Source organism: Xiphophorus maculatus, chromosome 13 (genome assembly GCF_002775205.1).
Source record: "Xiphophorus maculatus strain JP 163 A chromosome 13, X_maculatus-5.0-male, whole genome shotgun sequence".
Taxonomy (NCBI): domain Eukaryota; kingdom Metazoa; phylum Chordata; class Actinopteri; order Cyprinodontiformes; family Poeciliidae; genus Xiphophorus; species Xiphophorus maculatus.
In genome coordinates this window covers 26,084,098-26,101,218 of record NC_036455.1, presented here as the reverse complement: position 1 = coordinate 26,101,218, position 17,121 = coordinate 26,084,098, and the positions used below count along the sequence as shown (strand labels likewise).

The window sequence follows — 17,121 nt, the reverse complement described above, 5'->3', positions numbered from 1 at the left end:
TTCTTTTCCTTCTTAATGAGTTCCTACTGGAGATGACAGTCATCTCATTCACCACCTCTAAACATAATTCTCTTGTTCATACCAATCACACAGACTATCCATGTGCATGAGCGAGTGTCGACATTCGCTTCCCAAACACCCTGCTACAAAGAGACAGTAAACAGATACAGAACACAAAATGAGCAGTGAGGAATTTGCACTAAAATTGGCAAACAGACAATTGTCTGTTCCTGAACTGTGACAAACACTGTTGATGAAAAACAGAGGGAATCTTCCATTTGTTTCAACACTCTACCCCTGCTTAATAAAAGACCTGAAATAAAACAGACTATTTGCACATATTGAGTAATTTGCTCAATATGTGCACAGACAGGCATATGAGTTCTTGTTTCAGTCAATAAGATGCTAAATGTTTTAGAAAAGAAATTTTCATGCTGATGAAATTAGAATTGTGTGAAGATGTGAATAATAATTCACTTTTCTCAATCTGAAATTAGATTTCAGGATTGGTGATTTGGATGACAGATGGTTTGTTTTGTACAGCTGTTTCATCTCGGTGCTGGTATTAAATCTGATGGTGCCTCATGGTGGTGGTAATCTACAATACACTAAACACTTTCATTCATACTTATCATTCGTCACTCAGATTTTTGATTTTCCAGCCAAATAATCATTTATGAGTTGTGTGTTTTTCTATACAGCCATGCCATTATTAAATACACCACATCAGCCTGCTGGTTTCTCTATAACAAAGGCCACACTGACATCTTGTGTACGCAAAATGCCACTGTGAATGATGGTTAGTGAGGCACTAGAGAGTCAGTTGTTGTCATTAATGTGATGGGATTAAGAGAATGAATGATTGCATCACACTAATTAAAAGCAAAATTTTGGTACTAGTAGCATATGATTCATAAAACCACATGTAGAACAGACACATTCCTAATTTTTAAGCATTATTTCATATCCTGATCCAGATGTCCACGGCAACCATTTCGTCTCTGATTTGTCCCTATTTACATCATTTCTATTGCTGAATGTCAGCATGATGATAGAGAGTATTATTTTATTACTATCTTCAAATTCAAACGCATTGAGCTACATTTCCTGAATATTTTGTAGAAATGCCTTTCAAACTGTCTGACTTGGTTCAGATATCTTGTTTTTCCTTCCACAAGCTCCTCATGATATTTTGGAAGAATTTTGTTGAAACTGGAGGAGGTTTGAAAGCCTCCTTAGTCACACACAGCTTTTCATCTCTGTCCCATTCATTTTCTCTAGAACTAAGATCAGTGACCATGTTTTGATGGTCACTGAGAAACATTGACTTTGTTGTCTGATCTACATTCAGGGAACAACGAGACTTTTGGTTCTTAGATCTCATAGCCTACAGAAGCTGCCTCACCGTCCAAAAAGAGACGAAGGCTCCACACATGCTGCCCTGCAGCTGTTGCTTGTCCTGCCAACCAGAACTGCCACCACTGTCCTGCCCCAAGATGAGAGCCAATGCTCACCTAAAGCCAAATGGACGCTTCCTCAGCCACTAGCCAAGACGCTAACTGCAAATGGTTTTCCCCATTGCGCTGCAAAGGTTCCCCTCCAGTCATGGCTACCTTAGTTTAGCTATGACTAGCTAGCCACAGCTAATCTGTAGTTTAGCCAAATAAGGTTGAGCTAGTCATGGCTTTGTCATGACTTCCTTTTTGTTAAGGAAGGAGGACAGAGGCTGCTAAAGTCCTTTTAACTCAAGTCCTTTTTAAGAAGGACTAAAGTAAGAGTTGTATCTAAGCAGAGTAAATTAGTTAGGATAAAACTATTTTCTGATAGTGTATTGTATTGTATTTAGGGTTAGGGTTTAGCAAGATTTAATGCTCTAAACTGCTTGAGTGTAAACTGACCATTAAGACTGTGAGATAAACATTTGCTTTCTAAGATTAATGACAGGTAAAGTAATTTCTTTCATTTAAAGTGAGCTTACTATCTTGTCCTCCCTTCTAACTATTATATAATCCCTAAGGCATACAGAAAATGAACTTCAGGTATCTGAATGGGCACAAAGGGAAGGAACTTCCCCCATGCATGGGGGCCACTCACTTCTGCCCCCATGCAGAAGTGAGTGGCCTTTGCTTTCTTGTGAATGTGTTGGGAAAACTCACCCGTGATTGTGGATAACTTTGATTTTGCCTCAAAGTTTGTATAATTTTTACATAAAAATGTAGTCTTTATTATTATGTTGGTTGTTTTTTATAAAATAGCTTATTTTGAATTACAAAACATTAGATCATCTTATTGTCTGCAGTTCAACATACAATAGTTAATAAGGAAGAGAACAGCTCTAGGAGTAATTTGACCACAGTGACAAACTCATACAAATAAATGGTGTCTTATTTATTATTTTTTCCATATTAACTTTAAGAGTACTTTTCTGCACCCACTGAATGTTTGTATCGACAAAAACATGCATGTTAGTTATTTTTTATTGGCGAAGCACTCGCTTTTAACTGTAATACAAGCATTACAGAGATGTCAGAGAAATATTTTTATAACCACAACACCAGAGAAAATGAAGTAATGAAAGATCCATCCATCCATTTTCTAACACCCTTGTCCATAGTGGGGTCAGGAGGGGTGCTGGTGTCTATCTCCAGCTAACGTTCTGGGCGAGAGGCGGAGTCACCCTGGACAGGTTGCCAATCTGTCGCAGGGCAACACAGAGCCGGAGTACCCGGAGAGAACCCACGCATGCACAGGGAGAACATGCAAACTTCGTGCAGAAAGACCCCGAGCCAGGAATCGAACCCAGGATCTTCTTGCTGCAGTGCTACCAACTGCGCCACTATGCTGCCCAATAATGAAAGATGTACTTTATAAATGTAATTATATTGCATAATCTTGCAGTGTCTAAGCTGCTAGTACTCAACAGCTACAGTGAGGCTTAGAGCAACAACATCAGCTTCCATCTTTATATAACATGATGCGACAAGCTCATTTTCCTCTTTGTTGCACTCCATTTCATTTGATTTTACAGCCAGAGGCTTTCGTGCTCCATCTAATGCTGAGAGGGAGCTGCTGAGGTTTGGGCGATTGATTTTACTGCTCCCTCACTGCGTGGGATTGCTCAGGACTGCAAAGCTCTTTGACTGTTTTTCTGTCATTTAAACCAAAGGATCCATCCTAATAATCGGCAGCTCATTAATGCAACAATCTTTATTTTCTTTAATAAAAAAAGTTAAACATGATGACTTCAGCTATGCAGAGTATATACTGTGTGTAATATATTAATAGTATATGTATATTCCGTTAATGGGCATACATGTTTGGTTACTTTCAAATAAATCTGCTGAGAGATTTGTTGTTGTTATTTTAACTATTTATTTTATATGCTGTTAATAATAATAATAATAATAATAATAATAATAATAATAATAATAATAATAATAATAATAATTTTGTGAGATGAGAAAACTTTGTCGAGAAAAGAGGATATGATTCCCAAGAGCAGGTAAAATTCGTATCTGTCTTCATGAAACATGGGTTGTAATGTAATGTAATGGAAAAGGCCACTAGATGGCGCTGATGAATAGATTTTTTTTTTCTCCAGATGAGCCTGAATCTTATGAAAACATTTGTGCAAACTTTACCAGTTTTACAGTGCCTTAGTTTAGCTATGTTTATCATCCTATTGAACTAATATTAGTTGTGGAGTTTTTTAAAGTGATATTTGGGTTCATAAAAATCTCGCGATAACTTGCCGCTGTTACTCTCTTCAGCGCGTACGCATTTTTGCTTTGACGGTCTCGTGTGAATCACGTCCTTTACGTACAGCAATTGGCGTAGTGCAAGCGTGCCACTCATACTGGTTCAGTGAGTTATTGGGAGTGTTTTTTTCTTTCAGAGGGAATGTCAAGCTCAGAAGTCCTGGCTGGTGAAGTGGAGGGGAACGGCGACATAATGGGTGAGTTTTCTCAGCTTTGGGAAGCTGTTTTTTTGCCCTAGAGCTTTGTTTAGGACGGACTTTTTGGTAGTGCCTGTCTCTTTAGCGAACTGTTTCCTAACTTCGTTGAACAAAATGCTGGAGAATACATGTTAGTTGTCGTTACTTCAGCTTAATGCTGTTGAACAGACATGTTAGTGAGACATGTATAAATGATTGGCATGTATAGCTGTTTGGCAACATGTCAGAAGCAGTTTCCTGCCGCTCTCTCTTCATGAAACTGCTCCGTCACTTCTTTTTAGACCTTAAATAATCGGAATTCACACGAACAGTCCATTCAGAAGTATTGTTTTCCTTCTGAGTAATACTTCAGAACAAGGCCCATTCGTTGGAAATAAAGTCAAAACGGACCTAATAATTGAGAAGAGCTGTCAGGATCCACAGACTGGAGTAAGTTTAGCAACGTGCGGAAGCGGCGTTGTTCTCAGCGGTATCTGTGTCTAATGCTTTGATCCAGAGGCTGTGCTAGGATCCTTAAACACAGGGGGCTAAGCCCACCCATGAAACACTTGAATACCATTCTATTGCCCATTTACGGTTTTTCTTTTTGTTTTGTTTGAGATCATCAAACTTTTTTTTTATTAGCAGGTGAAGGTAACTTAAGTATTTAGAAATTTCAGATTTCAAGTGGTTTGTTCTTGCTTGCTCTGTTGTGAAAGTGTAAAAGCTTGTACAAGTCGATCTTTCTATCAAGTGTTTTTGAATTGGAAACAGTTTTTTTGTATAACTGTGGGGTAATTTTGGTCTAAAACTATTCTTTTTTGCAGAATAGTTTTAATTCAGCAGCATTGAAGGGTTCTCAAGTATGATATGCCTGCTAAGGTCAACATCTCAATTAGGTTAAAGTTAGGACTTTAAGTAGGCCTGTTCATGACCTGCATTCCTTTCTTATATATTCAGTTTTACCTGGATCAGACTTCTATGGTGAATAAGTTCTGACTTTGCAAACATTTACTTGTTTATTACAGCCATGCGTAGCGTCATCTAATGTAGTTACGCTTTGTGTAGCCTGATTGAATCACTGCAGGAAACATGACTAATTTGTATTTTTAAATTATTTTTTTGTTTTTGTGAAATTTTATAACTTGGCTCAAAATTTGCATGACAGTTGGATGGAAATTGTTTCATGTTCCTAACCAGATGAACACAATTCTGAAATTTAGGTGTTGAGAAAACTTCATACCTGGTAGAGCAGGTATGAACCCATCTTATGGACACTGTCTATTGGATGGATTGCATTGGTTTCCATTTAGTTCAAATTCAGTGACTAGGAACACTTAGGCTGTGGTGTTCAGGAGTCCCTCAAGAATGCTGGTTTTGCTTTGAGCAAAAAGAAAAAAAAAAGCATTTGATTATAATTATTTGTCTTTTGTCTCTTATATTCTTACTGCTGTGGTATTAACATGGTTGCTTGTAAGTGACTGTGTTGACTAAGCATCGTCCATCAGATGGCTTCCTTCCTGTTCTGCATAATATCCCATCTACCTATTGCCGTCCATGTCTTCTTTGTGAAGCACCTACACATTGCTAAACATGCTAACTCCTCATAGCGCCCGCCACCATGAAGCAAGACAATTCAAAGGAACCATGACATCTTTTGTTTGCAGACATGTGTTACTAGAGAAGCACCAGACATTCATTTAACAAGTGCAGCCACCCTGCTGGTTATAGATAGTGAAACGTAGAATTTGTCAGTGTGTGAGGTGAAACCATGTGGAGAAACAGGTCAGTCTGCTGCACTGGGGCCAGTCTCTGTGATGTCAGGTGCATTACTCAATTGACAGGAACAAAAGTTTCTGTTTTTGTTTAAAGACAATGACATTGATTCATTAAATGATCCAGTTAAAATGCTGTTAGGAGAAAAGAGAAAGAGCAGTTCTGAGCCACAGCATGGAGGAGAATAAATACCCAGTTATATCATGGAAAACAGAGCTGGATCCAAGCAGCATGCTGTGTGTGTCTGTGTGTGTGTCTACTGTATAGAGAGACTGACAATGCAGATGGATAGGTCAGGCCGCCTGCCAGCTACACATGGAGTATCAGGTGACACGGCAGGCTAATGCCAAGAGGAGGTGGTGGCTGAGTCGGGTCCGCTGAGCTGGGTTGGGTTCCTGCTCTGATTGTTGGAGTGTAGTCACGTCTCTGTGCATCAGAGATAATTTCTTCTGTCTCTACATGCAGTAGCAGGATGGTTCACATCTACATTAGATTTCCTCCACCCAGCAGATCTAATGCAGCCTTAGCAGATCAGAGAGTTGTTTACAGTTGTTATATTTTTAATCTTTTAAAATTGGAATTCAGTCCAGTGTTTAGCTCCAGTTTTTTCTATTAAAACAAAGAATCCATATAAATTCTTTATACAGATAATCCCCAAGTTTCTTGGCCATAGCAATGTTAGCTCCTGTAGAAAAGAGTCCTGATGGTCACATGTTTGATCAGACTCATCCAGCCCAGCATGATGATCTGTGGCTGACAGCAGCAACGCGATGCTCATCCTGGTTCATTCTGCAACACCCAGCAGTTGAGACACAACAACACTGGGAGTGTTGGAGCCTTTCGATGAATCATGCCAGAATAATGAGAGAAATGGTTTTGGTATGCAAACACGAGTGACATGTTTTACAGGTCTGTGGATCTCTGCAAGGCACAACACTTTACCTAATTATAGCTCCAAACACCGGCTGGAGTGTGGATCATGTTCTCCTTATTTCTGGTCATGTTTGGATTTCTTTATAGCTGTGACTTACAATTATTTTAGTAATCGTTGATTCTGTTGGATAGTTTGATGGTTAATTGATTAACTTGGATAAAAATTTGGCTTTTCTATATTACTGTCTTATTTCATACAACATTAGAAATATGTAAAAATGCAAATAAACAAATAATTTAATTCCACATGTAATAAGAAAATAAATATTTTACTAGGCATAGAATGCTGTTACATTATTCAATGCAATATTGAGCTAATAGACCTTTCCTGTTTTATCCACAGTTTTCCCTCAACACCATTTTTTAAAATATATTTTGAAGCACTTCTGAGGTAAAACCTGAAACTGCTGCTTTGCAAGTTACTCAACAAGTTGTTGCTAGGTAACCAAAGAGTGCATGAGGTAGTTGTTGCCACTTTCTTAGTTGGCAGTGAGAGGTTGACCAGCTAAAGTCTGTTTTTGCCTACATCCCCCAGAATGCTGTGCAGTTCTGGATCAGAGTTCAGTCAATATCCTATATATTAAATGTTCTATTGCGATATATATTTTTATTGATTTATTGTCCAGCCCTATCTTTGGGGATATTTCCTGCCCCAGGACAGGCTCAGGATATCCGAAGTCTGCTGTAGGAAATTCATCAAATAAATTTCCTGGAGAATCTCCTGATTTTATTCCCATGTTAGGATGAAAATCCGGTTGAGGAATTCTGGGTGGTTCTTTGGAGCAGAGTGTGTTGGATGGGCTGAGAGGTTTGGATGAACCTCCAGAGCAGGAGGATGTGTGGAATGCTGGAGCTGTGTCAGGGTCGTGGGAAGCTGGTTGGTGTGTGTGAGAGAATCTCTCTCCTCTCTGCTGCAGCTCACTGCTCTCTGGACCTGAACCCAGCCAGACTCAGACTCAGGCTTCCGGGACTGCCTTCCCACATAGTTTCCACTTCTTCAGCAGAGTGCACCTTGCTTTACGGCCTCAACGCCTTCCTGCGCTGATTTAATTTTTGTGGTAAAATCTTAGCTCAGGAGCATGTCCCTCCTGTAAGCACCATGTGTTCCTCTGATTAACATGGTAGTGGGAGCTGCTGATGCTGTGCAGCGCTGCTGAAACAAACAGAGTCAGCTCAAAACACTTCTCTGTCTGGGATGACATTCACCAAGCTCACTCATTCACCAAGCTCACTCATTTACCAATGGTTACAGACAGCAGCTTGCTGCGCTGCAGATGTGGAGTCTTCTCATCAAACACTTTGTGAATGTAAACGGAACTTTTCAGTCATGTTAGGTGTAAGAGAATATACTGTGTCTTCATTCTTATTTTTTGTAGAAATATGCTTCTCTCTGCGGTATTTGCATGCAGTTTCAGTTTAAACTATGAGCAACGAACAGGAAGCAGTGTGGAGAGGGCCACAGTTAGCACTTTGAAGCTGTCAGGTAGAACGGCTGCTCTAAAAGTGGTTGAGTTTCAATTTAGAAACCAGTTAAAAGTCTTTCAGTCATGCAAAATTACCAGAAACCAAAGTACTTCATTTAATTCAGTGTGAATGTGTGTCATCCTTTTTTTTTTAGCTGTGATACCAGAACAAGACATTTTATGTTTTATCTTAGAGCTACATTCATAGAATAGTTCTAAATGCAGTGCCATATTTGTATATACAATATGAAGTTTTGTTGCATTTAGAAACTAATCTAGAATATTCCATAGCATCTTGCTCACCAGTCTCTGCTCTAACAAGTCAAAGGAATGCTCAGTAGGACCACAGGGAGGAAGTGGAGGAGCTTTATCTGTCTCATACTGTCATAACATTGTGTCAGTTTAACTAGTATGTAAAAAAAAAAAAAAGGAAAGGAATAAAAAAACTTTTGCTACATACTTCAAATCCTGTAGAAATATTCATAAGTGCTCATAGAGATTAAGGATAAAAGACGATTTGTTGCCCTAATTCTTTCCTTTATTCTTGTTTTTATGTGTCCTGGATCTGCCACCTTCACTGCTGCCTTGCTCTCCATCCGTCTGCTATCCAACCAGCTGTAAGTACATCACTCTTGTTTTAGTGAGATCAAAGATCACCTGCCCCAAAACTACTTTGTAAAAGTTTTCAAATGTTATGATGGATGGAAAAGAATACATGATTTTAGTGTTTTGTTGTTGTTGTCTTTTGGTAAAGAAACATTGAAAAGTGTGGCATGTATTTGTATTTATCCAATTTTACTCATTATTAAAAGTCCAGTGTAATCGACTCCCAATAAGTAAATAGTCTAACTGGATACAATTTAATTACAGTACAAACTCAGCTGTTCTATTTCTGACCTCAGATGTTTGTTAGAGAACATCAGAGGTCAAACGGAACCATAGAGACCAAGAACCCTGCACACATATAGAGAAGTTTAAAGCAGCGTTGGGTGTTAAACAACATTCCAGGCTCAGAACATGTCTGATCAGTCAACCATCCATGGAGGGAGGATGGACCACCTGCATATCTGCAAAGATAATGACGTCCACCTATACTGACAAGCTGGACAAGGAGAGCATTAATGAGGGAAGTGGACAATGTAATGTGATGCTGGTCATCTGTCCATCACATGTCCGCAAACATGTGGAAAAACATCCTGGTCAAATGAAACTAAAATGGAACTTTTTGGCCAACATGCAGCTCCATGAGGAGGAAATCCAACACTGTTTAACACCCTGAACACATCACCAAGTAACCAAGCACCATGCTTGGGGAAGGGACAAGAAAGCTGGACAGCGTTGACAGGAAGGAGCTAAATACAGGATAATCATTGAAGAGAACTGCTTAGAGACTGGGTCAGAGATTCACCTTCCAACAGGACCACCAGCCACAGAAACACTGGCATGGTTCAGGTCCATCTTGTGTTAGAATGGCCCAGTCAAAGTTCAAACCTAAATCTAACTGGGAGTCAATGGAAAGGACTTTGATTCTTACAGACATCCAACCTAAGATTGAGCTATCTTGCTAAGAAAAATGAGCAAAGGTTTTGATCTCCTGATGTGCTAAGCTAGCAGAAAAAATAACCCCAAACCTTTGTAGATGTCATTTTTGCACAAGTTGTTCATGTAATATATGTGCAGAAGGCCTAAATACAAACTCACACCATACTTTCACATTTCTGTTTGTGACAAATTTATTAAACGCCATCATTTTTTTTTCTAGTTTGCCATTATCTTCAGCTTTGTGTTGGTCTAAGACCAGGTCTTTACTTATTATTTAACAACTGTACAAAATTAAGTGTCATCTGTATGAAACGCTCCTTGAGATTTTTGAATGTCTGGTCATTTTGTCAACTGTAGTTTTTGGCTTTGGAGAAAAATTAAAATGTATGTGTGTAAATTCAATCTACAGCAACAGAAGAACCTGGAGGGCTACGTGGGTTTTGCTAATCTCCCCAACCAAGTTTACAGGAAGTCAGTGAAGAGAGGCTTTGAGTTCACTCTGATGGTTGTGGGTGAGTACATCTGTATTCATCTGTGTTTGGTTGTCTACATGTTTCAACCAAACAAAATAATGTCACAGAAGGGTTTGGGTTTATTGTGCCATATCATTCTATATGATTATGCAACACTAACAGCTGCAAACAGAAAGTCAGCCAGTGGCTCAAGTAATAACCTTTGCAGCTGTTGTTCCCCACAGACTAGGGCTGGGCCATATGACCTACGACAATATCATGATATATTGAGCAGTTCGCCTCGATAATGATAAATGGACAATAACACATGGTGCTCATTTGGTGAACTTAAGCCACGCCCCTTTGGCCTGTCACAATAATCAATTAATTGTTTGCATTCTGAATAATTTCCGATTTGTCGTTCCTCTTTTTTCTCTCTTTCTACCAAAAATTGGATGATAAAAGTCTTCAGTTTGGTGCTTTGGTCTCAACTAGCCCTTTTTTGAAGGACAGTTTTGTTTACAAAGACTTCAAAAATCATTTTATCTGTTTTTTTGTTTGTTTATTTTGGACATTTAAAATGTCTTTTAGTGTTAAATGATCATTAGAATTTAAAGTTTACTGATCTTTTAGAATGTGTTCTTGCATTATTATTTTGCCATTACCGTTATGTTTCTTAAAAATGATCTACAAACAACAAGATTATCATTTATCGCAATAACTTCTGGAACAATTTAGCGTCCAGCAAAATTGATCATGACAGGCCTCACTTACTTTTCAAAATAAAAACTCACATCATCAACTTTGAAGCAGCTTGGTCATAGAAAGTCATTCCAAAAAGGTCTCTATTAATTATTCTTGAGCTAATCTGAAGACTGCATGGAGGTTGGAGGACAGTAGCAGCTGACCTGTGTGCTGACCACTCTCTGGTTTTACATGGCCGACCAGCTGATGGCTGAGTGCCTGTTGCTTCCACTCACCTCTACTTTGTTATAGTGTAGCTAACAGCTGACTGTGGAGTATTTGGTAGCGAGGAAGCCTTAATACTGGACTTATTGTACGCATCTCATGCAGTGACATGCGGTGAGGTTCATAGTTGGTGAGGCATTGACTTAATCAGAATCAGGTTTACAAAGATAGACCCCCTGCATGTTATTGTCTACATATGGAAATACTTCCCACACAAAGAACAGAACATTCAGTCCGTTTCAGTATTATGATTTTAGGCTTAATGTGTTTTTTTGTTTGTTTTTTTGGGGGGGAGGGGGGCGTGGAGGGGAGATGTGATTATTAATAAGTGATCACTGTGGTAGATTATAGCTACCGCTGCTATTATTGGCTAATTGAACACAGCAGTGTGTGGGTTGTTGCTTTTCTGCATTCTTTACACATGCAAACTGTAGCCCACAAAATGTATATTTCATTAATAAACTAAACAAAAGAAATTTTATTGCCGTCTTACCTTTACTTATAAATGAAGTCAATGCGCCGCTCATTCTGCACAAAAATATCTAGGTCGCTGACTCCTACTCTGCAGCCCTGGAGTCATAAGACCAATGTCTGGGATCATGAGCGCCCCCTGCCATGAGGCAGGAGAACTGCCTGCCTCACCTCGAATCTGTTCTCTGTCGTTTCTGATCGCTGCTCAGCACACGAAACACGTTACACACACAGTTGGTGACAAAAAACACTGTACATTATATATATAAGTTAAATTATGGAAAATCAGGTCATATATTAAATGTTCTTTAACCATTTTATTGGTGACGTACAGACATGCTCTCATCAAATGGCAGCCAGCACAGTTAGCGAGAGGTTAAACTCGGCTCGGCTCAACTTGCTGCTGCCTCATCAGCTGCGCCTCTGAGCATTTGAATGGGAAATTGCAAAAATTCAGCAAATTTGAAGAAATAATGATCAAAATTGGTTAAGCTAAATGAAAAATAAATAGTACAAACCACCTGGTGATTATAGCAATATAAATGATCTTATATTCTAAGATATATTCTATCTTAGATCTAAGTCTGCCTCACCTGCCTCCCCTGACCGCACTTTACTGATCTCATGGTACCATGGACTCATTCTTTCACAGATGATAGTGGAAGCAGGCTGTAGGTCTAGATGCTGGATTTTCTTCACCTGGACTGGAACACCTGAAATCAGTGATTTGGAGGACTGACCCAACAGAATTTTTTATTATTAAAAGTAGCATATGTGCCATTGATCCAAGTCTGAATACAGCTTAGTGTGTGTCAGGTGGAAATGCTAATGTAATTTTACTTTGCAAAAGACAACACCATCTGTCAACAATGATGTTTGTTGAACCCACTCTTTTCTGTCTCTGTGTGTGGGCATGTGTGTGGGGGGGTGTATGTGTGTGGGTGTGGTGTTTATTTTTGAGACACTGTGTCGACCATTTTCCTAACAAATACCACATTGTGGGGACTGGATGCTCTTATTTGCTTTATTGCTTTATTTAGTGCTTTATTTGGATTAGAGGTTAGGTTTAGGACTGAGGTCTGAACTGAGTTTAGGTCAGGCTTAGGGTTGGGCGTGTACTGGTAATGGTTGGGGTTTAGGGTAAGAGTCAGGCTTAGGTTGTAGAAATAATACAAAGTCAATGCAAAGTTCTTGTGATTATAGAAAGACGTGTGTGTGTTTTGTGTATGTGATTATCCGTCTCATTTAAATTATATAGAGGGAGGAGACTTCCTGTCATTCCATTCATGCCCTGAAAGTCAACGCCTGGTCAGCTTATTCAACAGGAGGTCCTCCTGTCTGGCCTTTCCTTTCTCTCCTGTTGTATGCTGCTACCTGAACAGGAAATGGCACCGAATGGCCACACGATGTCACATCCTGTGCTAAAGGCCCAGGAGTTCCAGAAGCTTGTTGCCTCAGGGTTAAGAATCTGGTCTCAGTGGAACTCATTCCTCTGTTTGTGCATGTAGCTCTGGAGTTTCCCCTGCTGTTCTCTCAGGAAACATGTTATTATTTTATGAGCAGTATGTAATATGAACAGCAGAGTTATTAGAAAAGCCATTGAAGGTGATGTTCCTGAACATCAGCTCTGATGGGACCTGATGGGTGTAGGCTTTATGAGATGTTGTGAAATTCTGAGGAAAATATTCCAGAAATAATAAATTGTGGCAAAAACTCCCTTCTTGTATCAGGTAAATTTTTTTATACATTTAAAAATTGAGTTTGGTTCTTTCAGTTTTGGGAAAATACTACTGTGATAGGGACAAAGTTTAGTTTTCTTTCTGAGAAATGTTCTCCAGGCAGTTGCAAAACTAGGAACCTTAGAGTTTAATAATATTAGCAGCTGTTTAACACAGAACCATGAAGCTGCTAGTGCATGATCATAGAGTCTTCATCTTGAACATTCATTCATTTAGAGTTTCTGAGTTTTCTTCTTTGTTCCATCTTCCGGGTCTATTCCCCTTTACATAGACTGGATTTCTGATCATAACCTTAAATTAGGGCTGGGCAATATGGACTTAAAGTTTTAGCATGATATTTTCTAGTAATATTGTGATAACAATAAAAGTGATGATAAAAGCTATGTATTACATATTTTTTAGCTAATTGTAGGGCTGTGAGTGCATGACACAACAATCACAGCCTCACAAGCACATAAGTCACTCCTGAAAAACATTCCCATTTGAAACGTGTTTCTTCAGGACACCAGTCACATAAATAAGTGTGATTTGTGTCACTGAACTGCACAGTAACTGCATTTAATCATATTGATTCCCTCACTGAACAAACAGAAGAGAATAGTAAAATGAAGAATCTTGCAGTTCTCACCAGTCTTTGCAACTTTTCAGGAAATGTGACCAATCACCGTAATGTTTTTTTTTTACTTCCTTCTTTTCTGACCAATCACTGCAACTTGGCTGAATTTTGACCAATCCCTTTGGCCCCTTCAAATGGAACTTCCCGTTTCATTGCCTTTCTTGAAAGCTGAACCTGTGAGATGAAAGCATGAGTGATACTTTTATCACATATTTTACTGCTGGAAAAAAGCAAAAACTTTAACTTTTTTTCCTTTTACACTTTGACAATTCCTCAAGATATGCTTTTATTTAGATTTAGGTGCTTTTTCTAGAAGACACTTGAAAATGTTACTTGCATTTTAAATATTAACTATATTAAAATCCTTTTTTGGAGGTGGCGGGGGATTATGTGCAGTAATTTAAACTTTTCTGTAAGACCATATTATGGCAAACATAAAGCTTAAAAAATCACTACTTTGACTGCAACTTTTTCAAAGAGGTGCTGCAAAATCTGTACTTTTAGACTGCAACAATCTCAAAAACACATTGTGACATCCTGGAGGGAATGACAAAGTCCTGCAGGTGTGCTTAAATGCACTGCTTCTAATAGAACCACTGTTCCAAGCTGTAAGGGTTCCAAATATTTACTCTCTCAGTGCTGGAACTTTGGCTGAGCCAACAAGTGTAAGTGGGACAGAGCCATTTGTTAGTCAAAGTCAATTCTTGGCAGTGATTTTCTATGTTGGCAGAGTCTGACCTAGATGTTGCCCACTGCAGCTGGAGCCTGGTTCCTAGTTGACAGTTTTGTTACTGCATCACTTAAACAACACAAATTGATGCCTTTGCTGAAAAACGTCAGAGTTTTTCTTGCATATTTTAAATGGAAAGTGGCATTTGTAAATGCAGTTGTGGGGAAAAGGTGACAGCTTACCACGTTAAACACTCTAAAGTTTCCCTTTCATTCCGTCTTTACATCACCTGCATGTTACAATCCTAGAAGAGGAATCAATCAAGGCAGTCCCTCCCTTAGGCAGGATTTTCCTACTTTCCCTCCACCATCCTGCTGAATAGCAAACAGGGCTTTGGGATAAACCCACATGGTTTACACAGCTGCTGGAAATTTCCTTTAAAGGAGGCAAGCTGGCTGCGAAGTGAGCCTCGGTCAGCTCTCTGAGACGGCTCCTCCTCCTGCAGGACACAGTGATGGGAGAAACTCAAAAACGTTCTTCATATAAAAACTGCAAGTTATAAACTGACGGGAGTCAGCCGGTCGCATGGAGGGCTGTAAAAATGGATTGGCTTCTTAAGCAGTTTTTCTGTTTTATTATTCTGTCTTTCTTAAATAGCTCAGATCAACAAACAGATGTTAATATCAAAGAAAGCTAAAAGCAGTTTTCAGATGATCATTTCATTTAGGGTTTATCATTTTTTAAGAAAATATATCCATATTAAACTGGCCCTACCAGAAGAAGTTAATATTTCATAAATTTACCACCTCAGTGTTGGAGGACATCTGGCATTTTTGATGCAAAAGTCAGACTTTATAATATCAGTGAATATCTCAGTTCTGGATTTATGCCTCTAATCATGGAAGATGATCCTTTTTTTCACTTTAAATTTTATGCCTTTTCACCAACAGAGAATATTACATTTCTTTCTTGTAAAAATATAAAATTACTTTTTTCTTTTTTTTAATACACTGCTCAAAAAAATAAAGGAAACACTCAAATAACACATCCTAGATCTGAATGAAAGAAATATTCTCATTGAATACTTTGTTCTGTACAAAGTTGAATGTGCTGACAACAAAATCACACAAAAATCATCAATGGAAATCAAATTTATTAACCAATGGAGGCCTGGATTTGGAGCCACACACAAAATTAAAGTGAAATAACACTACACGCTGATCCAACTTTAATGTAATGTCCTTAAAACAAGTCAAAATGAGGCTCAGTATTGTGTGTGGCCTCCACGTGCCTGTATGACCTCCCTACAACGCCTGGGCATGCTCCTGATGAGGTGGCGGATGGTCTCCTGAGGGATCTCCTCCCAGACCTGGACTAAAGCATCCGCCAACTCCTGGACAGTCTGTGGTGCAACGTGACGTTGGTGGATGGAGCAAGACATGATGTCCCAGATGTGCTCAATCGGATTCAGGTCTGGGGAACGGACTGGCCAGTCCATAGCTTCAATGCCTTCATCTTGCAGGAACTGCTGACACACTCCAGCCACATGAGGTCTAGCATTGTCCTGCATTAGGAGGAACCCAGGGCCAACCGCACCAACATATGGTCTCACAAGGGGTCTGAGGATCTCATCTCGGTACCTAATGGCAGTCAGGCTACCTCTGGTGAGCACATGGAGGGCTGTGCGGCCCTCCAAAGAAATGCCACCCCACACCATTACTGACCCACTGCCAAACCGGTCATGCTGAAGGATGTTGCAGGCAGCAGACCGCTCTCCACGGCGTCTCCAGACTCTGTCACGTCTGTCACATGTGCTCAGTGTGAACCTGCTTTCATCTGTGAAGAGCACAAGGCGCCAGTGGCGAATTTGCCAATCCTGGTGTTCTCTGGCAAATGCCAAGCGTCCTGCACGGTGTTGGGCTGTGAGCACAACCCCCATCTGTGGACGTCGGGCCCTCATACCAACCTCATGGAGTCGGTTTCTAACCGTTTGTGCAGACACATGCACATTTGTGGCCTGCTGGAGGTCATTTTGCAGGGCTCTGGCAGTGCTCCTCCTGTTCCTTTTTGCACAAAGGCGGAGGTAGCGGTCCTGCTGCTGGGTTGTTGCCCTCCTACGGCCTCCTCCACGTCTCCTGGTGTACTGGCCTGTCTCCTGGTAGCGCCTCCAGCCTCTGGACACTACGCTGACAGACACAGCAAACCTTCTTGCCACAGCTCGCATTGATGTGCCATCCTGGATGAGCTGCACTACCTGAGCCACTTGTGTGGGTTGTGGAGTCTGTCTCATGCTACCACGAGTGTGAAAGCACCACCAACATTCAAAACTGACCAAAACATCAGCCAGACAGCATAGGTACTGAGAAGTGGTCTGTGGTCCCAACTGCAGAACCACTCCTTTATTGAGTGTGTCTTGCTAATTGCCAATAATTTCCACCTGTTGTCTATTCCGTTTGCACAACAGCAGGTGAAATTGATTGTCAATCAGTGTTGCTTCCTAAGTGGACAGTTTGATTTCACAGAAGTTTGATTTACTTGGAGTTATATTGTGTTGTT

The 17,121-nt window shown here is 39.9% G+C and overlaps 1 protein-coding gene across 2 annotated transcripts in view; it reads left to right on the top strand.

The window, feature by feature from the left end:
* The first annotated feature begins 3,805 nt into the window (after nt 1-3,805).
* Nucleotides 3,806-17,121, top strand: part of LOC102233855 (septin-7) — a 33,304-nt gene continuing 19,988 nt past the window's right edge. For both annotated transcript variants that reach the window (XM_023345189.1, XM_023345188.1), the window contains exons 1-3: nt 3,806-3,955; nt 4,164-4,165; nt 10,058-10,160. In XM_023345189.1, the coding sequence (XP_023200957.1) occupies nt 3,901-3,955; nt 4,164-4,165; nt 10,058-10,160 (160 nt within the window). In that variant the 5' untranslated portion in view covers nt 3,806-3,900. The remainder of the gene's footprint in view (nt 3,956-4,163; nt 4,166-10,057; nt 10,161-17,121) is intronic.